At 46.1% G+C, this 23,506-nt stretch overlaps 4 protein-coding genes, 1 non-coding gene and 1 pseudogene across 6 annotated transcripts; 2 read left to right on the plus strand and 4 right to left on the minus strand.

The window, feature by feature from the left end:
- Window positions 1-1,122: 1,122 nt before the first annotated feature.
- On the minus strand, window positions 1,123-7,380 carry LOC136459054 (probable protein ABIL5; annotated as a pseudogene).
- LOC136462101 (small nucleolar RNA Z247) lies at window positions 4,216-4,352 on the plus strand. The gene has a single exon (XR_010760621.1). It is a non-coding gene; the product is annotated as a small nucleolar RNA Z247 (small nucleolar RNA).
- Window positions 7,381-8,039: 659 nt separating the features above from the next.
- On the plus strand, window positions 8,040-10,729 carry LOC136456587 (protein CURVATURE THYLAKOID 1C, chloroplastic-like). The gene is made up of 6 exons (XM_066456505.1): window positions 8,040-8,391; window positions 8,504-8,592; window positions 9,024-9,110; window positions 9,214-9,276; window positions 9,402-9,439; window positions 10,432-10,729. The coding sequence occupies exons 1-6, from the start codon at window positions 8,280-8,282 to the stop codon at window positions 10,484-10,486; spliced, it is 444 nt and encodes a 147-aa protein (XP_066312602.1). The 5' UTR covers window positions 8,040-8,279; the 3' UTR covers window positions 10,487-10,729.
- A 135-nt stretch (window positions 10,730-10,864) lies between these two features.
- Window positions 10,865-20,014, minus strand: LOC136456586 (protein tesmin/TSO1-like CXC 5). 2 transcript variants are annotated; one of them, XM_066456504.1, is made up of 8 exons: window positions 19,344-20,014; window positions 18,879-18,983; window positions 18,293-18,467; window positions 16,523-16,879; window positions 15,190-15,272; window positions 15,009-15,103; window positions 12,061-12,492; window positions 10,865-11,624 (listed from the first exon to the last, which is right to left on the minus strand). In XM_066456504.1, the coding sequence occupies exons 1-8, from the start codon at window positions 19,742-19,744 to the stop codon at window positions 11,458-11,460; spliced, it is 1,815 nt and encodes a 604-aa protein (XP_066312601.1). In that variant the 5' UTR covers window positions 19,745-20,014; the 3' UTR covers window positions 10,865-11,457. The 2 variants fall into 2 exon arrangements, with proteins under 2 accessions (XP_066312601.1, XP_066312600.1); XM_066456503.1 differs by having other exon boundaries at window positions 12,061-12,498.
- A 983-nt stretch (window positions 20,015-20,997) lies between these two features.
- LOC136461014 (uncharacterized) lies at window positions 20,998-21,534 on the minus strand. The gene has a single exon (XM_066460499.1). The coding sequence runs from the start codon at window positions 21,532-21,534 to the stop codon at window positions 20,998-21,000; it is 537 nt and encodes a 178-aa protein (XP_066316596.1).
- A 709-nt stretch (window positions 21,535-22,243) lies between these two features.
- LOC136461015 (pathogen-associated molecular patterns-induced protein A70-like) lies at window positions 22,244-22,789 on the minus strand. Its single transcript, XM_066460500.1, has one exon. The coding sequence runs from the start codon at window positions 22,787-22,789 to the stop codon at window positions 22,244-22,246; it is 546 nt and encodes a 181-aa protein (XP_066316597.1).
- Window positions 22,790-23,506: the final 717 nt, after the last annotated feature.

Genomic DNA, 23,506 nt, shown 5'->3' on the forward strand with positions numbered 1-23,506 from the left:
GGCTTCAGGGCAAGTTTGACCGCTAGCTCGATCGGTTGGCATGAAGGGGAAGGGAACAAAGCAAAACGACGTCAGATATCTGCAGACAGCAGATAGAGGTAGTGTGTGTCTGCGTGCGTGCCGGGAGAGGCCAGTGGTGGACAGTCTGTTAGGGATTGAATGTTAGCTGCTATGTTGCAGATGACGACGGTGCAGCTTGAATGATGGTTTGCAGTGGCTGGACTGGAGCAAATAAACCAGTGGCTGCCGTCGTGGATGGTTCTGGTTCTGATCTTCTGGACATATTGGCACTGTTCGTTTTCTGTCTTCCTGATGAACCCAGGCCTTGTTTAGATCACCTCCAAATTCTAAATTTTTTTACTCTCTCTATCATATCAATTTTTGAACGCATGCATAGAGCATTAAATGTAGGTAAAAAAAAATAACTAATTGCACAGTTTGGTTGTAAATCACGAGACGAATCTTTTGAGCCTAGTTAGTCTATGATCAGACAAAGTTTGTCAAATACAAACGAAACGTGCTACAGTGTTCAGATTATAAAAATTTACAATCTAAACGAGGCACTAGGCGGCTGTGGCTGCCAGCTTAATAAAGCACAAGGCACTGTTGCTACAGTGATCAAAGGCAGCCAAAATCCAAGCCGCCGAGAAGAATCCCACTCCCACCTGCTCTCTGCTGCTGTAAATGAGCTCGCGCTGTGCATTACCAATCCACCAGGCTTGTTCGGCTGGCTTTAAGCCGGCCGGCTGGCTTGTTCCATCACTCACAAAATTATTGTTCACGTTCTATCAGAATAGTATTTTTCTCAAACAATAATTAGTCGGAACAGTATTTTTCAGTCCTGCCACGTTTGGAGGTGGGGATAACTGTGCCAATCCAGCCACCCGAAGCACAAGAAACCAGATTTCACGACTGAAGACACAAGCCCATTGATTCATTGAACAAATGCTTTCAGTATATCAGTACTTATTGTGAAACAGTGAAAGCGTTGCATGACCCGTAGGACCAACATAGTACTACAAAAGAAAGACTATCCAAATGGGGAAAAGATACTTCTACAGTTATATTCTATCCCGTTGGTGCTATTGATTCTTATGCTTTTTTTTAGCAAAGTTCTTATGCTTATCGCCTGGTTTTCTTGAGAAATGACAAGATGTTACTCGTGCTCCCATGGTTGGCCTTCTTCTTCTGATCACCTAGAACAATGTGAACATCCTGCCAAAAGTACAAAGAAAAAATCTTGTTCTGATCAACATAAACCATCACAAAAATCTTTATACAATTTTAATAGCGTTTGATCACTTTGTGGTGTCTGTACAGTGTAGTGTCAAGACAACATATTAGATAGGACATAGTATTTAATTATGGCATAAGGTACCAGCTTTTCTGTATATAGAAATGAAATATACCTCTGCTCTAAAAGAAAATGACATTCTTATGGTCCTTGGGCTGTCCTCAGAATTTCTGTATGTTCTTTTCCTAGTAAGAATTGAACGGACATAGAAGATCTATCATGATTCAAGGAAATGATAATGGGTGAAAAAACATACAAGATTAACATATACTTTTTATCTTATTATTATGCCTCAAGTAGAATTGTAATAATACATTGACATAAATTTCAAGGCATACTACAATTTGATTTTTTTTTCTACAAAGACGTACAGTATTGTCCCCTCTGTTGACGAGTTTAGCAGTTTATGGTCAGGTTCTTTCTAGTTGCTACAGAATAATTATTCAAATACCATTGCCAATTTTTTGCTAAGCTGTTTGTTTAAAAGAATGAAGATAACCATAAGGGATCACTTAGAGGAACAACACTATACTATAATCTTATATAAATATGGACATCATACTACATATTAGTATTACCGATGGCTGGTTGAACATTATATGGCTTGAGAAAGAGGGTAGCTCCAGATACTGTTGGGCCAGTAATTTCCAGAAGCCGTGGATCATTTTTACTATAAATAAATATAGCAAAAAAACATTAAATGGTGCAGGCCACACGCAAAATAACAACAAAATGATCAAAATTAACAAGTAACAAAGAAAAACCTGGAGCCAACACTGTTTCCCAGTTTGGATATTTGAGTAGCTGTTGAAAAATATAGCAGCGATCAAATCAATGATAACATTTTTTAACGAACCATCAAAAACAATAATACAACCGGTATATTTTGAAATAATTGAGCAAAATGAAACTGAATAAAAAGGTATACTGTTCAAAAACAAAAGTATGCAATCCCTGTTTGCTATTTGGATGGACCAAAAGATGATGTATATATGGAAATAAATAGTATAATTGATACTAAACTTGTGTGACTAGAAATATACAGACAGGAATCACAGTAGACAATTTGAATACAAAATAAACAGGAGAGCTGCTTATCTTTCCATTAAGAAAAGAAATAATGTCTAAGAACAATACAATAGGGCAAAATCATGAGACACCCGACAAATTGTAAGAAAAAAAACCATTAATAAGATGTTTGTGAATTTGAATACAAATAAACAGGAGAGCTGCTTATCTTTCCATTAAGATAAGAAATAATGTCTAAGAACAATACAATAGGGCAAAATCATGAGACACCCAACAAACTGTAAGAGAAAAAACATTAATAAGATGTTTGTGCTAGAAACTAGAACTACCAAATCAGAACACAACTGATCCACAGGACAATACAAAAATACGCTAATTGCATATGGAATGTTATAGTCTTTCATTTCTCTGATGAATATTTGCTAAGGGAAACTAAATTTTCGTTTCAAAGATAGGTAAATTGCTCTAGTTGCAAGCATGGATGCTAATGGTTCAGTAAAATGTGGGATATAAATAGTTTGCAAGCAAAAGTAAGAAGCTTTACATTGCGAGATGTAACGACGATGATATTGAATGGCATCAGGGTCCCCTCGTACAGTAAAAAGCTTCAGAGAAATGGCATACTGTTCGCATGTCAAAAGCCTCTGGTGCCATGAACAGACCATAAAAAAAACAGTAAATCATTAATGTGTCATTTGGTCTTTGCTCATTGGCAGTCATCGTAATTTTAGTAATGAGTACTTCTTCAATTGGAAATTGGAGTCTGTTAATCAGCATTTTACTTTGCAAGTAATATAAATAAGAGAAGTCCAACCTGCTTCAAGAAGTTGATCTTTCGTTCTGTCAGTGTGACGTCAGTCTTCTCCTGCAGCTTGTGCTCAAGCTTGGATGAAACAGTCCCCAAGTGATCGATCACAGCTACCACGGCGTCACATATGTAACCCTTTGTACCCTCCAGAATCCTTCACATGCATGAAAGCAGAGCACACACATAATAATTCCATCAAAGAAGAAGTGACGTGCCGTGAGAACCAATGTGTTCGTGGGGTAGCAGCATGAGGGTAGCAGACTAGGGGCGGCAGCATGTTAAGAATATCCAATAGGATCACATGACTGCAATATCTGGTTGATTGATCTCCTGAAGATTAGTTGTGCGCTCAGGCTTGATTGCGGGTGAAGGCAAGTATCATGGCTTCTGTTAGATAGGATAGGTATCTCCTGATTGATGTAATCTTGTAATGTAATCTAGAGTTACCAAAGTAGTTAGCTTCTTCTTATTGTACAAGTTGTACCGTCATGTCAGGGGCTCTTCCTGACTATATTAACACGAAGCCGTGAGCCTGAGAGGACATCACGTTCCAACCATTTTCACATGGTAATCAGAGCTAGGTTAGTCAACAATATTCTCGATGGCTTTCTCTTCCATGCTTCAACAATCGTTCTCTCTGATCGGTTGTCCCATCATCGAGAAGCTGGGCAAAGAGAATTTTCCCCTATGGAGCACCCAGGTGTTGTCTGCTCTTCACGGTGCGCAGATAGCGCACTATCTCGAGCCCGACATTGTGGTGTTGGCGAAGCAGATCCCCAAGGCGGCTGACAAGCCGACTGAGCCTATCCCCAACCCTGAGTATGAAATTTGGGTTGCGAAGGACCAGCAGATCATTAACTATCTGCTCTCCAATATCTCCAAGGAGATCCAGGCGCAAGTCTCCAATTGTGCCACATCGACCGAGATCTAGAAAGTGATCTCAGAGATGATGGCTTCCCAGTCTCGGGGCCGTATCATCAACACGCGCATGGTGTTGGCCACAGCGCAGAAGGGCTCGTCTACAATCGCCGACTACTTCAACAAGATGAAATCTCTTTCTGACGACATGGCGGTCGCCGGCAAACGTCTTGAAGATGAAGAGATCATCTCCTATGTACTAGCCGGACTTGACATGGATTTTTATCCGATTGTCTCGGTTGTCGCGGCGTGCACGCAGCCACTATCTTTGGGCGAGCTCTACACCCGGCTAGTGAGCTGGGAACAGTGGATGGATCTCCTGCACGGTGGATCCGGTTCATCTGCTAACACGGCTACACGTGGAGGCCGTGGCGGTTTCAACCGCGGCGGTGGTGGCCGAGGACACGGGCGCGGCCGCAACCGTGGCAACAACAACAACAGCGGGCGCCCCCGGCAGAACTACAACGACGATAAACCCATCTGCCAGCTCTACGGCAAGGAGGGCCACACCGGACTCCGCTGCTTCAAGCGTTTTGACGCTTCCTTCACCGGCCCACCAGAGCAATCCCGATCTGCCTCCTCTGCGTCATATGGGATCGACACCAACTGTTACACCGACACTGGTGCTACCGACCACATCACGGGAGAGCTGGAGAAGCTCACCGTGAGGGACAAGTACCATGGAAACAACAAGGTTCATGCTGCTAATGGCGCAGGTATGAGAATCAATCAAATTGGTCGAAGTTTTGTTCGTACCCTAAATCAAAATCTCGTCCTAAACAATGTTTTTTAATGTTCCTGAACCTAAGAAAAGCCTTGCATCTGTTCATCGTCTTACATCCGATAACCATGCTTTTATTGAATATCATCCCAACTATTGGCCCCGTTCGCTGGTCTGAAACTGGCTGAAAAATACTGTTTCGGCTGAATTGTTGTGAGAGAAAAATACTGTTCCAGCTGAAAAAAGAAGTCGAACAAGCCGAATATGAGGTAAGCCGAACAGGACCATTATTTGATTAAGGACCAGGCGACGAAGAAAACCATCCTTAGAGGGGAATGTGAAGGCGACCTCTACCCGTTAAAGTCTAGGCCATCATCGAATAAAGGGGCGTTTGGTACTGTCAAGTCTCCTTCGTCCAGGTGGCATAGTCGTCTTGGCCACTCTTCTTTTGCAGTCATTCAGCAAGTCCTTAGCAAAAATAAAATATTCCCTTTGTTGTCGATTTGAATAAAAAAACTGTTTGCGATGCTTGCCAAAAGGGCAAAAGTCATCAGCTACCCTATCCTAGATCCACGAGTATCTCATTGAGTCCCTTAGAACTTGTGTTTTCTGATGTATGGGGTCCTGCGCCCACTTCTATTGGTAAAAATAGTTATTACGTTAGCTTCATTGATGATTTCAGTAAGTTTATATGGATTTATTTGCTTCGCCATAAATCTGAAGTTTTTCAAAAATTTCATGAATTCCAAGCTATGGTTCAACGCTTTCTTGCATGGTTTCCTTGAAGAAGAGGTATACATGAAACAGCCGCCAGATTATGAAGATAAGACCAAACCACATCACTTATGCAAACTTGACAGATCCCTGTATGGTTTAAAACAAGCACCACGGCCTTGGTATTCTAGGTTGTGTGGTAAACTTCAGTCTAGTATTTGTTTCCTCCAAAACTGACACATCATTATTCTTTTATCTGAAAGGAAATCATGTCATCTTTATGCTTGTATATGTTGATGATATAATTGTTGCCAGTTCATCATAGGAAGCAGTGGATGCTCTTCTCCGAGATTAAGAGAAGGACTTTGCAATCAAAGATCTCGAAAACCTTCACTATTTTCTTGGCATACAGGTTCAAAGAAAGAAAGATGAATTGCTTTTGACACAGGAACGATATGTTTCTGATATCCTCAAGAGAGTTAATATGCAGCTGTGTAAACCCGTTAAAACACCCCTTAGTACTACTAAAAAGCTTTCAGTCACTAGTGGCACTCGGTTAGGAGTGGAGGACTCAACCAGATACAGGAGCATTATTGGAGCTCTCCAGTATCTCACCCTCACACGACCAAATCTGTCTTTTTCGGTCAACAAAGTTTGTCAATTTCTTCACTCGTCGACGATCGTTCATTGGAAAGCTGTGAAGAGAATATTGAGATACGTACAAGAAACAATCGACCTAGGGTTAAAAATTAGAAAATCTAACTCTATGTTTGTAAGTGCTTTTTCAGATGCTAATTGGACCGGTTGCCCTGATGACAGACGATCTACAGGTGGCTTTACTGTATTCCTAGGTTGCAACCTAGTGTCGGTGCGCAAAAAACAGCCTACGGTTTCAAGATCAAGTACAGAAGCTGAATACAAGTCTTTGGGCAATGCTACTGCAGAGGTAATGTGGGTACAAAAATTACTTGATGAGTTAGGTATTCCATATTCTTTGGCAGCATGTTTAGGGTGTGATAATCTTGGTGTAAAGTACCTATCAGCTAATCCTGTATTTCATGCACGCACCAAGCACATAGAGATCGATTTTCATTTTGTACGCGAACAAGTTACAGCAAAGCGCTTGGATATCAGATTCATCAGCACTACGGATCAGATCGCCAATGGCATTACTAAGCCTCTTCCAGAGAAGCAAATTGTCATGTTCAGAGACAATATCAACCTCGCTGATAAGTTGTGATTGAGGGGGATATTAAGAATATCCAATAGGATCATATGACTGCAATATCTGGTTGATTGATGGTTGATTGATATGTCCTGAAGATTAGTTGTGCGCTCATGCTTGGATTGCGGGTGAAGGAGTATCACGACTTCGGTTAGATATGATAGATATCTGCTGATTGATGTAATCTCGTGATGTAATCTAGAGTTATCAAAGTAGCTAGTTTCTTCTTATTGTACATGTTGTACCACTGTACTAGAAGCTCTTCCTGATTATATTAATACGAAGCCGTGAGCCTACGAGAACATCACGTTTCAAACATTTTCACACGGCGGCGCTGCTTACAGCTGCTTGGTGTTGAGGAACGCCTTGTCGCAGCAGTCCGCCGCTTCGTGCAGCTGGGACCGCAGATCCTTGAGCTCCTGCACGGCCCAGGACGGCAAGACGCGACAACCCGTAAGCTTACCAACAAGTCATGGCAGGACACACACGAGACACGACACGCCCGAGCAAAACTGACGAACCGCTTAACGTACCCTAAGCGCGCCGTCGAAGGTCTCGGCGCCGGGCGCGCCTAGACGCGACGACGACCTGTCGAACGGCATCGCCGCCGCGGTGCTCGTGGACACCGCCCCTGGCTGCTGCATCCCCGCCTCGCCGGCCTCAGCGTCCATCTCCGACCCTCCCTGGCTCCCTCCCTCCCCACTCACTCCCCGCTCGCGGCGCCAAGTAAATGCCTGAGGCGGAAACCAGGACGAGAGCACGGTAGCAATGTGTGTCGCCGCTCCCTCAGCTTCGGCGGCTTCACAATGAGTGCAAGCTAGCACAGAAATGGCATACGCAGACGAGCGCCAAGTGGGCGTTCGGGGACAAATAAGCCGGGGGCAAGGAGACAAGGCGCCCAGGCGGTCGCGTGACCTCCCTTTGGCGCGGGGCGGCGGCTCCGCACAGGGAGGCACACCGCCCACGCGATGACGCGAAGACGACGGGGTTTCTCGTGGCGTGGAAGCGCGCGTCCCTCCCCGAGGACCGAGAGGCTCGGACGCTCGGACGGCGCGGCGCCGTGCACAGGGCTCGTCACGGGCGCGCTGCTACTTCCTCTTTTCTTTGGGACGAATGGCGCGCTGGTGCTTGCGAGGCTGCTGCAGCTGCCAGCAGCCGGTGCCGGTTGGATTCTTGTGTCTAGCGTTTTGTTTGGTTTCAGGCAGCACGTGTCCATCCTGATTAAGGAATCTGGTGTTTGTTTAGTGGCTCCATCTCCATCACCGACCGGAGAGTCCCCGAATCCCTACAGTATAGAGCTTCTTTGTCGCCACTGTTCATCAGCGTTTACACCTCCCATCTGGCGGGGCGACGAATCGAAATACGCGCGCAAGTCAGGGGGCAATATGCAAACCAGACATCTGATGTTGCGTTAGTGGACTAGAGAGCTCCGGTTCACATCCGGTGCCGTGCGGCGCAGCAAGACGTCGGAAGGCCAAGCAGTCCTTCGTGTTCCTCCACACGCGTCGCCCATCGCCGCGTGCCTCTCAATCCCGTCTCGTTCTGCAGCGATTCTCGCTTGTGCGCAGCCATGATGGCGTGTGCCCTCGCCGTCGCCCAGCCTGCGGCATCTCTCGCGCTATCCGGCAAGAGGAGCCTCTCCGGCGGCCGTCCCCCACGGCTGCCATCTCTCAGATTTTCAGGTAAAATTGCCTTCAGATGGGCTGCTGTTTATTCCTCCTGGTTAATCTGCATAGAGGCCTGATGCGAGAGTTCACATGCATCATTGTGTTCTGCAATGTGTGCGTGGAGCAGACAAGCTAAGGAGCCGCAGTGTCGTTGCCAAGGCTGCGCAGGACAGTTCAGAATCATCCGGGAGCATAGTGAAATACGTCACGACTTCTGTGAGTTTCTTGTCCTGGTGACTTGTGAGTCATGACTCATGAAAAGCTATTTAGCCATATCAAGCTTGAAGTTTGAGCTTCTTCAGAAGGGCCAAAAATTTCTTGCTCTCTTGTGAATGTGCTGCGACTTGCCTCGTTGTCTTCAGTGTAAACTGTGTGGCTGTTGGCTAAGCAAATTTGGCCTTTCTCAAGATTGGGTGCTACTACTTACAACTTAGCTGGGGACATCATACTGACAATGCAGAAAACGGATCCATGTTTGCAGTTTTGAACATTACAAAGCTCACTTCCATGCCCGATGCATCAATCCTGCAGCTTTAGGGTTATGCTTTGTTTGGTGACATTAGTACTTCCATGAGGCACTGCGGAAGACTAACTAAACTCCTATAGTCGTATTGATTATTTTTTTCTTCTTCTAAAAACGAATACAGTTCAGCACTGCGGAAGACATTTTTGGTCTAGCTGGTATAGGCTTTGCCGCAATAGCTGCATTATGGGCTTCAGTCAACCTCATTGAGGTAAATTCCAAATGACATGTTGCAGTTTTCAATTCCTAACAGATGAGCGTTCACCTACAAGCCACATAAGGTTAATCTGGTCCATGTTTTCGTTCATCTTCAGATCATCGATAAGCTCCCGGTTCTTCCTCTTCTCTTTGAACTAGTTGGGATATTAATTGCATGGGTAAGTTTTTGTCCCACCTTTAGGCTCCTAGGGTTTACTCTAAAATTTTATCATCTTTTCAAATACTTTACATCATCGCAAGTAAGTTTTCCCGAGCCCTGATTGTCAACTCTTGACATTTTCAGCTTTTCATCTACAACAATCTCCTCTTCAAGCCAAAGAGGTAATAACTACTCCTGTTCCATTATGTCCGTTCATACAGCCATGCTATAGGTAAGATTGGTCCATCCGATCAACGCACTACCATTAGTCCATTACATACGTGCAAAGCCGCAGCAGGCATGAGACGATGACTGCCGGACCTCTTAGGATATACTCCCTCATTTTAAATTACAAGGCGTTTTGACTTTTAGAGATACATAGCTTTTGTTGTGTACTCAGATATACACTATGTTTAAAAGCAATGTATCTAGAAAAGCCAAAACATCATATAATTTGGAATGAAGGAAGTATTAAGAGACAGTATCTTTTCAAGAAAAAACATGTGAAATGATTTCAAGCATACCCCTACTTAATAATATGGTACACATCTCTTCTTTCAAAGCATTTAACTTTAGGTATAAAGAGGAAACATATTGCAATAGGACAAACACTATTGACACGTTTGGTTGGAGATAATTGAAAGGAGGGAATGGAAGTTTGGAGCTAGAATTTTAGATTTTTTTTTTGTTTTATGAGAGTGGTTGTTTTGGTGGGAAGGAGAATGGGAGTTTAGAGACCAACTCATCAATCACTTCCCTGAGAGAGGTGGTTGTTGGGTGTGAGTTGTGCTTTTAATGAAAAATGAATGTATCATCAGTCCATTGTCTTTTCATATAATTTCCTACTTAAAAAAACACAAGATGAGATATACATTTTCTCTTCGACTCCCCTTCTTATTCTCTTCACTAACCAAACAAGGAATTTAGACTAAGAGTTAAATTTCCACTTGAATTCTTTCCATCAACTCCCATCGCTAATTCCTATATCCCTTTTCAGTGGTTGCCAAACGTGCCGTGTGAGACAAGTCTGCCAAGGCCATAGGCCAACATACCAAAACGGGAGAGTAATTTAGAAGTAGCCGTACAAATATAAGCATTGTAGTTAACTAGTATTGCTCGATTCATCACGGGTCCTATTTTGCGTTTTGGATTGATTAGTTCATATTATCTGCAGGGAAGAATTTCTGAAGAACATAAAAAACTCAGTATCTCAAATCCTGGGGCAGTAACCTTTGCAGGCGACAGTAGACAGCAAGCATTCTGTCATGGGTTCTCTGCAAGCGTACCGAATGCAATTATGCAATATAAACTGTCTGCAAGCTATGAGTGTTGCCATGTTTTACTCTACACAAGCACTACCAATTTTCTGTACAGGTTAGTGTGATTAAAGCCGTTTTCCTAGCACCAAAACTTGGACTGGGACCTCTTGCTGTACGAGTCTAATGAAAACAGACACCCGGATTCTTCCTGTACTGAATGCTTCGGCTATTCAATTTCACGTACAAGGACGAAGGGGTATTTACATCTGAAATCATAGAAACAGCGTAACAAAGAAAAGATGTCAAAGAGATTACTAATGACCAGCGGTGAATGAGGACGCCGTTACAATTATCCTGTGGGTTGGCAATCAAACATCACAGTTCACAAGGCAGCCGAAAGTTGTAGAGCCATGGAATCGATGTAGCACGTCACCTTGGTGCTAAAAAGATCATGCCAGTTCAAAATAACATCAGTGCAACAACGACGGATGGGTTCATCTCTGCATTGATACCTTTTCTTCCTTTGACTTTTGATTTTGAAATAAGCACCCACCCAGCTGTGCTCCTCTTGTAAGCACATCCTCCCCAGCCCAAGTTGTTGTGGTTTGTGTGCGGCACGCACACTTTGCAAAATCACAAACAGCAGCTACATCTTGGCTCGAATCAGGTGGATGCAAATGATAAAATTTCGACACGGAAAGAAAAGAGAGAAACTACAATGTAGAAAATACAACAAGGTTGAATGCATTTATGACTAAACTAACTATCCAGATTCCAGCATTACACTTATTCTGACCAATGAGAATAAATTTGAATTCTCTAAAATATAAATTATATCTATCAAGACTGATACAGGTATCTGATCAACATGTTAAAGGGGTGAAAACACGATTCCCTTGATCATTGCAACACCCTGAGTACAAACCTGGAACGCCCAGGCTTCAGTTTTTGTCCAAAAAGCCAGTAACAGGTTTTCCAGCATTACTGCTGGAACTCTGCGGATATGTTTTTACAACAGGTACATCTACTTTTGAATATGGTACTTGAGAAACACCATTTACCTGTCCAGGATAGCCAGATGTTTCAGATTTGATTGCCATGGAGTTCTCTGCAGAGGAGAATAATCAGGATTAAGCTCATCCTAGCCCTAGAAAGCAAACAGAAAAGGATGTTTCTCTTCACAATAATACACTCTAGCCTTCCTAGGTTTACTAATGGATTCTCAGTTCCCAGATAAAATGGAAGAAAGTACTTGTATAAATGAGCTAGCAAGTCACCAAGTTCAACTCTTAAGTCAGACAACACAAGACCATGTAAAACCATTCAGTCAGATGGATCCATATATTATGCAATGCTGGCAAATATCACTGACCGAACTATCTTTCTCTTCTCTTTTTTATAATAAAATAAATTGCACAGTAGGGGCCTCCCCTACTGTATTCCCCCTCTCAAAAAAAAATCACTGATGTGAAGTAACAAGATGAGGTCACATGTAAGGATTTCGCATTAGCAATTAGCATGGTGAATAGGAACATTTGGTGTACCTTTCCTTCTTCCTTTTACCACAAACTTGCGGAGGCATTCACGGAATTCTGTCAGCACAACTCTTTCTTGTTCTGCATACAGTGCAGATTGGTTTTGGTTCACAGTTACTGTCTGCTGAGGAACAGCATTTTGAGAAGTCGTAAACACTGTATCTTGTTCGTCACACATTTTCTCGAGCACTTCTTCGTCACACAACAGTGCTAGTGTTCCAGGAGACATAGGTCTATTGGACTTCTGATCATCAGCGCAGTTAGGTCTGGATTCTTCTAGAATAGCTTTGCCCGTATGAGTTCCTCTACTTGAATGGTCATCAATTGATGCTTTTTGATCTGGATCTTGATTATTTCCTTCTCTATCATGGTTTGTCAATGCTAGGGAATCTGCCCTGTCATCTTCCTTCTCGCCAACCTTCTCTTCCATCGTATTCCGGCCTGTTACTTTAATAAAAATAATACAATGAGCAGCACATAACCATCCAATTAATGCCCATTTAACCATTTTGCAGACTCTGTTTATAATCCATTAATCCTCTATGTTGTTCCTGGTTGCATTCTCTTAACATACAGTAGTGCATACTTGCAGGTCTCAGGGGGAATGAAATAGTGCTACATGTAATGTGTGTCCATACTTATATTGATAAATAAATATAGCACATTGAAGGACAGAAGTGAAAATATGCAGTGAAACGCTCACAGATGATCTGAGAAACAGAAAGTGTGATTGTACATATCAACTGCTTGCCAACTCTCGTGCAGTTTCAACAGGAAAAAGGCAAATGGTAACCTTGACCATGATATGTAGCGCTTAGTAATTTATAGAGTATAACATAACAGTACATATTAGAGGTAATAGCTGCACATCCAAGCAAAACACAAATAACTCAATAACAATAAGTATCCCACATTTATTTTCTGCATGGAGAGATGAAGCACTAACACTTTTGTCCCTATATCTTATCTTCTGGTTGTTGTCAAAATAAACTTTGATAAAGCACTTCACCAGCATCCAAATTCCAGGTTCAGGAAATGATGTAAACTTGTAAACAAGTCAAAACAAAAGATCGAATCCAACGTTGAAGCAAGAAAAGAATAACTTGCATGTACACGGGACAAGTTAATATTGAAACAAACAGGTGCTGATCTATGTGAGTTACTTCACTGCATATCAAAATCCACCTTTTCGAGGAGGGTGCTCTCGATCGTCTCCCTCCCGAGGCGACGCGAGGGCAACCAGCGCCGCCACCCAAAAACCCACCGCTCCCCTCCCCTCCGGCCGTCGGGCGCAGCGGCGGCGGCCAGCGGCGGTGCTGCCAAAAGGTCGGCCCGTTCGCACCTTCCTTCCTCCCCTGCTGCTTCTCCCCCACCTCTCTCTTCCCCAAAACGTGAGTGCTTGAGATTCTGCTTCGATCTGCGTCTGAAGCTTCCGATTCGCTGGGAAATTGCTCGATCTGGTGTCGTGCCTGCCGGATCCGCCCTATGCCGGCCGGTGCCTCGCTGGATCTGGGTGGTGGCTGGCGCTCGTGCTCGCCCAGGGGGCCGGCGCTTCCAGTCGCTTGGGTCTGCTGGTCGGCGACGCCGGGCCGTCCTTGGCCCCTGACACTGATGTCGGGTCGCCGTTCCTGGAGGAAGTCCCTGCCTCGTGTTCCTGCTGCTGCTGGACGTGGACTACCTCATCCGGAGGTTCCGCTCCAAGGCGGGGCTGCCGGCGACCGGATCTGGTGCTGCTGCCCCGTGGTATGGTGCTCTTCTTCATGTGCATGTGCAGGACTCTGGGCGCGTGGTCTGGCCGCAGGCATGCTAGCGGTGGTGCTGCGTGACCATGGTGTCCTTGTGGCGGATGCGGCGACTTTGCGTCCAGATCTGGTGGAACCGCTGCTGTCCTCTCGTTCCCAGGGCACAGATGGTGCTCTGGCAGCAGCTTCTTCTACACGTGCACGCGCGGTGCACGCAGTTTGGCCGCGGGCAAGCCGGCGGCGGGGCTGCGTGTCCACGGGCGCCCTCCCCTGTGCCTCCTGTCGGGGAGGGCAGAGCGCCGTCTTGGCGGTACGACAGTGGTGGCGGCGGCGTCGGGGTGTTAGCTCTGGGTCCGGATGAGGCAATGTCTGTTGTTGCCTCGTCTGCGAGAGCTTTTGCGAGGGTTCTGGGTTAAAGCTCAGCTCAGCGCTAGGCTGGGCCAGCGACGAGGGACACCATCGTGGGAAGCTTCCTTCTTGAAGGCGTCGCTGAAGAACCTCTTGCAGACTTCTGGCCATTCGCGGTTATCCTTGGCACAAGACTCGGGCGAAAGCCTTGCTAAGCTCCTGCTTGGCTGACGATGATTACGCTCTTGCGTCGTTCACCTCCCTGGAGGCATCGTTGAAGAGTCCCCGTGCCTTGGTGTTGCAGTTTTCTCTTCTTCTGGGGTATTGTGGTTGGCAACGTATCAAGTGTAAACCAACCTCTCCGTGCAAACCAACTGCGGGGGAGAGGTGGGAGGGGGATTTTGCAAAAGTGTGATTAGGAGCGGGCGTAATTACACTTTTGCAAATCCCCCCTCCCGCCTCTCCCCCGCAGTTGGTTTGCACGGTTTGCACGGAGATGTTGGTTTGCACTAGATATGTTCCCATTGTGGTTATGCCACTGTTTCACCCTTGTGCTGGGGCATTTGTTGTTGTTTTTTCTTATTAGTGGATATGCCACAAGCTCACCCTTGCGCTGGGCCTATTGTATGGTTTTAGTCCGGTTTCCCAAAATTAACTGGATGAAAGGGTTTTGCCTCATTTTCCCCCAAAAACGTGGCTGTTGATTTCATATCAATATATATTCAGGCGGGGATTATCCCCCCCCCCCCCCCCCCCCCCCCCCCCCCCCCCGTGACAGTTCAAGATAACTCATGGATACAGAACTGAATGTCACTTTCTGTTTCTAAGTCGCAAAAGGTAAAATCAACGTAAAGACAAGAGCAGTACCGGCATATGTTTTTGCAGCCTCTCCTGATACCACCACTAAAAGCTTGCATAGCTCCTTTATGTCCTCTTCTTGGACAATGTCTGCTAAGAGGGGCCTGAAGTGGGATGGCAGAAACCCATCAATAGAGAACAAATATGGTAGGCATTCTATGAACATGTTATATAGCTTATGGACAGTTACCTGTAGGTAACTTTAAAGGGGCCCAGAGTTGGAGGATGTGCAGACTGGCTTATTGGAATTGAACCATCAGGTACTGCATTTTTCTGATAAAAAGACTGATTAAAGTGCGAAGTACATACAACTAGTTTCAACAAAGTCTCATAATAACTGCTGCCACAGGTAGCTTTGTCTAATCTCCTTGTCAAAAATCAATTTTAATTTGCAATTATGTTCTAGATAGTTCGAGCTTCTCCCACGAAAATAGAAAAAATGAATTCCGTAAGGTGCATTTATCTATAAAAAAACTCAACTGGTGGGGGAAATACCGCCCCACAGCTTTGTACTAAGAAGAAACCTCAGCAAAACCGGCTGAGAAAACCTGCAACTACCTACCACAGACTGGCACCCTACCCATGCATGTAAATACCATTCCGGTACCGGCCGTAATGTCTCCTACCAGTGAAGGACCGGCACAGCCAACACTGTATCCTGTACCGGCCAGAATCCCGGACACTTCTGCTAGTTCCGGCTATTACATGTGGAATCTTCCATTTCTTGGTTTAGGTACTGTCCTGCCACAGCATTTCTTGCAACGTGTAATGACTCCTGATGGTCCTGTACTCCCGCAGCGCACACCCTCCAGCAAAGGCAGCAAGGGCCCTACTTTTTCTCTCCCTGCGAAGTGTGAATGCTCCAAGCTCTGTACTGCTGGGCCATAGGGTGTGTGTTTGTGCAATCTACACCTAGAACCTCGTTTTATTTCTTCATTAGCTTTTTGTTTTAGGCTTGTTGCCTGCAATCCACAACTCCAACGCTTGTACCAGAATGCATGCTTATATCATGTACATGTTATTGTTAATTGTAAATATATTTGTTATTTTATTTATTGTATCCCGGAATGGTACACTGGTATCATCCGGTACCGAAATGTTTCATTCCAGTGAGCAAACCGGAATAGCAGCCGGAATGACATTGATAAGTATGACCCTATCCCTTTTTGTGGAGGCACAGCGATTTTTATTTGGGTACAAGGCAGGATTTGAACCCCAGCTGTGGTATGATTATTACTCAGTGACCAACCACAGGACTACTAGTGTGTTTGCACATTTATCTACTAGAAGTAGAGTATAAGGAGCTAACACTGGCAGTCTGGCATACTGCTTTGTCACGTAAAAAAGAAAAGTTTTGAGACACTATTCATCAATTCAATTCATGGAATAAAATTCACTCCTAGTGATGGAACAAAGCACTTCAGCTTGCTCCTGAAGACAATAAGGCAAGAACACAAAACCATTCCCAGATAAAGAAATGAGGCGAAAACAGTGCAAGTTCAAGTCTTAGGCATGGCCATTACCTGAGGTATGTGATAATTCCTGTGCGCTACAGGTTCCTTATTTGAATTGTCAAGTGAAGGATCAATATGTTTCCTCTTCCGTGATGTGGAAGGAGAAGGGAATCCTGTAGCTCCAATAGCACCATTTACAGCTGCATTTGTCGCCTGCTGCATGTTAATTGCATTTTTGTGATCCCCTTGGAAAAGATTTCTTCTCTCTTCACTTCCTTCAAAATTCTTGCAATCCATACACTTGCAATTTTCAGAGCATAGTATATTAGCTTGGAAGCACTCACAGTACTTCTTGAGGCATCCTGACTTCTTGCAGTGGCACCCTTTATTATGCTTCCCTACTAAAGGGAGATCACTAGACACCTCCTGGCAATTTCATGGACTACAATTAATGCCACATGTCATGGAAGCACAATAACATGGCCTAAATGAAATGCAATAATGAGATAATGTCTGTATTTGATAGTAAATAGAATAGGGTTAGGGTCTAAGGTTAGTGGAATAGCATATTTGATTTATCAAAATCTCATCAGTTCTCAATTACTATTGCTAGCTATGAATAACAAGAGAAAATATGGATGTGGCCTTCCTATTGAAAACATTATTCCTTTTCAACTAAAAATACTACCTGCGTCCTACAGTCTAAATTTCTTGTTACTTAAGGTATCAATCGTCTCTGATGCACCCTTTCTACCATCGTTTTTCTAAGAATACGCTATAGAAAATCAATAACATTATAATTACACTGAAGCACTTTTTGCTGGCGAATCCATGAATATTGTTTTTTTAATAAATATAAGTAGATTTTGTGTAGAAATGAACAAATTACAAAAGTTGATGTATTCTAGAACAGCTTTTTTTTTTGGCTGGAGGTGCACTTCATATTAGTATAAGCGGAAGGAAACAAAACATGCACTTCTTTACTAGGGCATAGGTGGCAAACATTTTGCAAGGAAGACTGACTATTAGACTTTTCACCAACCTTGCCAGGATATATTTTTTACAGAAAGTTTATCAATAATAGTTTAATAAAGAGACAAGAGCTTGATTAAGGTTCAACAATAGCAATTTTCCATCTCAGACAATGTCAAATATGGTATGTTGATTTTAATTTTGAGGATTTAAATTTGGATTTACAAAATGCCAAGCACACACACAAATCTAAGAGCATCTCCAAGAGTCTTTCTAAAACTGGCTCTCTAAATCACCATTTGGAGAGCCATCTGCATAAAAATCACTTTCTATATCTTTCCACTCTCCCAACAACTTTTCTATATCTTGTGCACATTCTAGAGAGCCATTTTCGTTGTCTATCTTTGGCTAGCGAAAAATCCGGAATAGAGGATGACTATATTTAGATAACCATTTAGCCAAGCTGTTGGAGGGTAGTTTTTCACCAAAACCTCTATTCCTAGCATTTAGAAAGAATTTAGAGAGTCTCTTGGAGTTGCTCTAACTACATTGATACACATTTCCAAAGAGGCACTTCAGAGTAACTTAGAGAAAATGAGTTACAGGCATGAATTCTTCAAAATTAAATAAAATTAAGATGTCAGGTATTATCATGAAACTTCTCGTATAAATTTATTGCAATGCTCTCCTTTTTCCCTTCAGCTAGAATGGTCTTTCAATTCAAATCCTCTCAATTAGAATAAACTATGACCTCTAAATGAGCATGGGCATCGCTATAACTAACTGAAACTCGAAGGAAAAACAAATGGCAATAAATGTTCCTTTAGAAAGTAACTATGCGAACAATATTTGGACAACAGAACATACATTATTCCTATTCGTATGTGGGCTGCTCCCAATCTTAGGCCTGAAAGCATCTGGATTACGCTCCAATGTAGCTTCAATAGCTTCACGCCTGGCAACCTCATTCTCAGGATTATTAAAACAGTTGGTGCAGTTGCACCCATCACAGTGAGTACCAGAAGCGAAGCATTCACAGTACCTGTAAAAGGAACCATAAAAAGATTTCAGATGGATAAGTATATACACAAGATGCCCAGCTGGAAAAAAAATCAACAACAGTACATTCTTTGTATTTAAAAAGGGAGGTGGGCTGACTTGAACTTGGAGGTCAAAACAATGACACACTGTATAGATTTGTAAAGGTATGCAGAGACTCAGAAATTAGGGTTTTGGAGACGATATGAAGGATTGAAAGGATGCTAGAAAGATTACTGGAGTTATTTGTATTACAATTACTTGTACTCATCTAACCTACATCTACATGTATGTGTCTACTAAGTTGTTTGCTATATTCATCTAACCTACATCTACGAGGAGAACACTATCCACATGAGAAAACGTCCTTTGCTATATTTCATTCTTCTCAAGCTAAGGATAGAATCTGACTTACAACTTCAAACATCTGGAGTTCCTGCAGTTGCAGCACTTCTTCTTCGTGGGAGTGCTATCTTTTCCTTCATAGAGTCTTGCTCGTGGTTTTGGTGACTCTGGTTTCCTACATTACAAGGTCCCAAAGGATAATTAGAACACTGGAGCAAGATACAAATTTCAAAGAAAAAACTTGAAATATTTGGATCTTCAGCAGGGAGAATGCGCTGAAACTTTCCTAGAAGAGTTAGTTTAAGATCAATAAGCTCATCTAACGCAAATATGTGTCTTCGTTTCCAAGGAATGACAAGTCCACAGTAAATTTTGGAAACTGCCTCGTGGTGACACTCAGGAAATCAGAAACATTCCCACGTTCAGCGTATGAATCAAGACGACAACGGGCTCTGTCATCGAGCACAATGAGCCCCGTACCAAACAGAGAGGCGGAAGTTTCAAAACTTCTAAATCTCAGAACGGGGACACTCACAAGGGAACGGCGACCGGGGGGCGCTGGATTGGCTGCGGCGGCATCGGACGAAGCTGCGGTACAGGGACCGCCAGCGGCACCGCGTGCCGCGGGAGCGGCACATGCCCCACCACCTGGTGCGGGCGCATCACCGGCAGCACCCGCTGGTGCAGCTGCTGCGGCACCCCCATCGGCACGGCAGCCCTCACGTGCTGCGCATGCTGGAAGCCCACGGGCAACGCCCTCGGCTGCAGAGCCCTAGATACGGCGGCGGCCGCCGCCGCCATCGCGGGGTTCCCCGCCAACGCCGCCGAGTTGAAATCGAGCTGTCTTACCAGCTTCTTAATCGGCGGCTGCATGGACGCAGCGGGCACGGGAGGCCTCTGTGGCGGCGGAGGGCCGCCCTGCTCCTTGCCCGCCATCTACTCAACCCGGAAGCTACAGGATCAAAACGCCTCCGCCCACCGGTAACGTCAACACAAACCCAATTCGCGGCGGCCGCGGGGACCCGCGGCGGGATCGCGGCCGCCGGCTCAAGATCGAAGGGGGCGGAGGCCCCGCAGCCGAGTGCGGGGTGGCGGCGCTCGCCACGAACTCCGCCGCGGGTTTGCGGCGGAGGGGAACGGCGGATTTTGGGAGAGCTGGGGTGGGGGATTAGTGGATTTTCCCTCTCCCTGCTGCTCTCGACTGCCCTCTTCTCTCTCTTGCCACCTCTCCCCCTTTCTTTCTCTCCCACTCTTCCCTTTCGAAATCAAATTCATATTCTACGGCCGGATCCGGGAGGCGACCCGCCATCCGACGGCGGAGGCGCGGCTGGGCAGCATCCTGCGGCTCGAATTCATAGATGTGGGGTTGTTGGTCCGCTCGCCGTTCGATTCGACGGGTTCGGAATTGTTCACCTCGCCTTCGGCGCACGCGGCGTCCCCAGCTGACACGTGGGCCACAGGGACGAGGATCCGGTGGGGCTGCGCAGTCGGTGTGAGGGCGCGGAGAGGCGGCCGGGGTCTCCGTCGCGCAATGTGATCCGTCCTGTCACTCGTGGAGTTCTTTTTCTGGGAAAAGCACCGGGACCTGGTGTACGCAGTCTTTGTCTCATGACACATGGGGCCAGATAAGGTATGGCCCATATGTCAGTTTGTTTTCATTTTGATTCGCGGGAAGGTACACTTTGTAGCGTGAAATCTCGCGCGAGGGTTTTAAAAGGTGTGACTAGTCTTCGGTTTCAGTGGAGGTCAGTAGGCCACTGTTGAGCCCGTGGAGATCGCCATTTTTGGTTCGTGGGCCTCTCTATGGCCTCCGGCCATTTCTGCCTTCGGAACTCGGAGGGAAGGTTCCAGGCTTCAAATTCAAAGAGCATCTCAAGCGGTCCCTAAACATCCTCCTAATCCTTATTTTTAGAAAGATAAGAAAAAATTCATCTCCAACAACTTCTAATATTTACTCCTAATCTTTTAGGACTGGGAAAATTCCTCCCCCGTCCGCGTAACTTTACGCGCCGCTCCCGTCGCGCGTATCCGTCCCTTCGCGCGATTTCTCTCTTGCCGCTGTCATTTTGGCGTGGCTTCTTGCTTCAGTGATCGACGCCATCAGGGCAATGCGGGCGGCGTCGCTGGCCACGGTGCCCGTCGTGGCCGCCGCCGCCGTTGGTAGCGGTCAGAGACCCTACAATACGTGATTACTGCAAGCACCACCGATTCGTACACGCCGGCCTCCTCTCATCCTCCCGCCCCGCAGCAGGCGCCGGCTCCAACCGGCTCCTGGCGTAGTGTGTTGTCGCGGTCGTCTCTTCCTCCTCCACCAGAGCGGACACATCCTGAGCGTAGTTCGGCGCTGTCGCCACCGCAACCGCGCCGTACTCAGGCGAGAAGTCGCCGGAGCAGAAGCGGTAGAGGCCGAGCGACCTGAGCCGGTCGAGAATAGAGGACGTGCGCGCGAGCGCGGGTGGAGGCGCGTACAGCATCTGCTCCGGGTGGTAGTAGTGGTCGTACCCTGGCTGCTCCATCTGCGAGTGCAGCGGTTCTTCTTGGAGGTGGTGGCCGTGGGCGTCGTCGTGGTAGTAGTGCTCCCTTCGTCGGCGCTGCTGGGTGGCGCGGGAGGTGAGCGCGATGGTGCCGATGATGAGGTTGACGACGAGGAAGAGCGTGGCCGGGGAGAAGTAGCCCCGGATCCACGCCCACGCGCCGAGCGGTGTCGCCGCGTTGGTGCTGTCCATCTTGTCGCTGAGTCCGAGTGCACGGGAACAGAGACGAGACGGGGTTGGGGTGGGGGACGGAGGGGAGATTGGGAGGCGGTGGTGGTGGTGGTGGGGATTGGCGTCTGGATGGTGACCACAGCGTCGTCGGTGTCGGGGTCCAGCAGAGATGACGACAGCGTCGATGGTGACAAGTCGGCCGTGTCGGAGTCAGAGCACACGAGGGGCGCGCCCTATAGTTTCCCGTGATGGAAAAGACAAAAAGCCACAACATAATTCATGTGGGCCCTAAATTTGATTTTTTAGATGTCATTTATTAGAAACTCTTGGAGATGACCTTCTTTTTTTCTCCCCAAATCTTTTTAGGAGTTGTCAAATTACAAGTTTTTAGGAGAAAAAAGTAGGGAGCATCTCCAAGAGTTCCCTAAACATCCTCCTAATCCTTGTTTTTTAGAAAGATGAGAAAAAACCCTCTCCAACAACTACTAATATTTACTCTTAATCTTTTAGGACTTGAGAAATTCCTCCCCCTTCCGCGTAACTTTACGCGTAGCTCCCGTCGCGCGTATTCGTCCCTCGTGTGATTTCTCTCTTGCCACCGTCAATTTGGCATGGCTTCTTGCATCAGTGATCGACGCCATCAGGGCAATGCGGGCGGCGTCGCTGGCCACGGTGCCCGTTGTGGATGCCGTCGCCGTTGGTAGCGGTACAGAGACCCTTCAATATGTTATTACTGCAAGCACCACCGATCCGTACACGCCGGCCTCCTCTCATCCTCCCGCCCCGCAGCAAGCGCCGGCTCTGACCGGCCCCTGGCGTAGTGCGCCGTCGCGGTCGTCTCTTCCTCCTCCACCGGAGCGAACACATCCCGAGCGTAGTTCGGCGCTGCCGCCGCCACAGCAGCGCAGTACTCGGGCGGGAAGTCGTTGGAGCGAAAGCGGTAGAGGCCGAGCGACCTGAGCCGGTCGAGAACAGAGGACGTACGCGCGAGCGGCGTGGGCGTGGGCGGAGGCGCATACAGTGTCTGCTCCAGGTGGTAGTAGTGGCCATACCCTGGCTGCTCCATCTGCGGGTGCAGCGGTTCTTCTTGGAGGTGGTGGCCATGGGCATCGTCGTGGTAGTAGTGCTCCCTTCGTCGGCGCTGCTGGGTGGCGTGGGAGGTGAGCGCGATGGTGCCGATGACGAGGTTGACGACGAGGAAGAGCATGGCCGGGGAGAAGTAGCCCCGGATCCATGCCCACGCGCCGAGCAGCGTCTCCGCGTCGGTGCTGTCCATCTTGCCGCTGAGTCCGAGTGCACGCGAATAGAGACGAGATGGGCTTGGGGTGGGGGACGGAGGGGAGATTGGGAGGCGGTGGTGGTGGTGGTGGGGATTGGCGTCTGGTTGGTGACCACAGTGTCATCGGTGTCGGGGTCCAGCGGAGATGCCGACGGTGTCGATGGCGACAAGCCGGCCGTTTCGGAGTCGGAGCACACGAGGGCGCGCCCTGTAGTTTCCCGTGATGGAAAAGAAAAAAACCGCAATATAATTCATGTGGGCCCTAAATTTGATATTTTAGATGTCATTTATTAGAAACTCTTGGAGATGACCTTCTTTTTTTTCTCCCTAAATTTTTTTAGGAGTTGCCAAATTACAAGTTTTTAGGAGAAAAAAGTAGGAAACTCTTGGAGATGCTCTAATTTTTTCTGATATTTTAGATACTGGATTTTGATTTTTGAGTACTCGATTTAACTGTTACAGAAAAAGAATACAGGCATAAAGCATTGGTGTTTCGCTCACTATGAAGGATCAAATATAAGCAAATAATGTCAACAATTCGCCGGGGCATTGTCGCTTGTCACCTTGAAACTGAGAGTTTCAGAGCCAACGAGAGGTATCGATTCTTAAAATCCTAAAGTGATTGGTCAGGTCTAGGATAGGTAGTAATACGCCTGTACTATTGGGAGTGAAATTCTTAAACTAATATGGTTAGCCAGTGTCACTGAGGTGATA

The sequence above is a fragment of the Miscanthus floridulus genome, chromosome 6 (assembly GCF_019320115.1).
Source record: "Miscanthus floridulus cultivar M001 chromosome 6, ASM1932011v1, whole genome shotgun sequence".
Taxonomy (NCBI): domain Eukaryota; kingdom Viridiplantae; phylum Streptophyta; class Magnoliopsida; order Poales; family Poaceae; genus Miscanthus; species Miscanthus floridulus.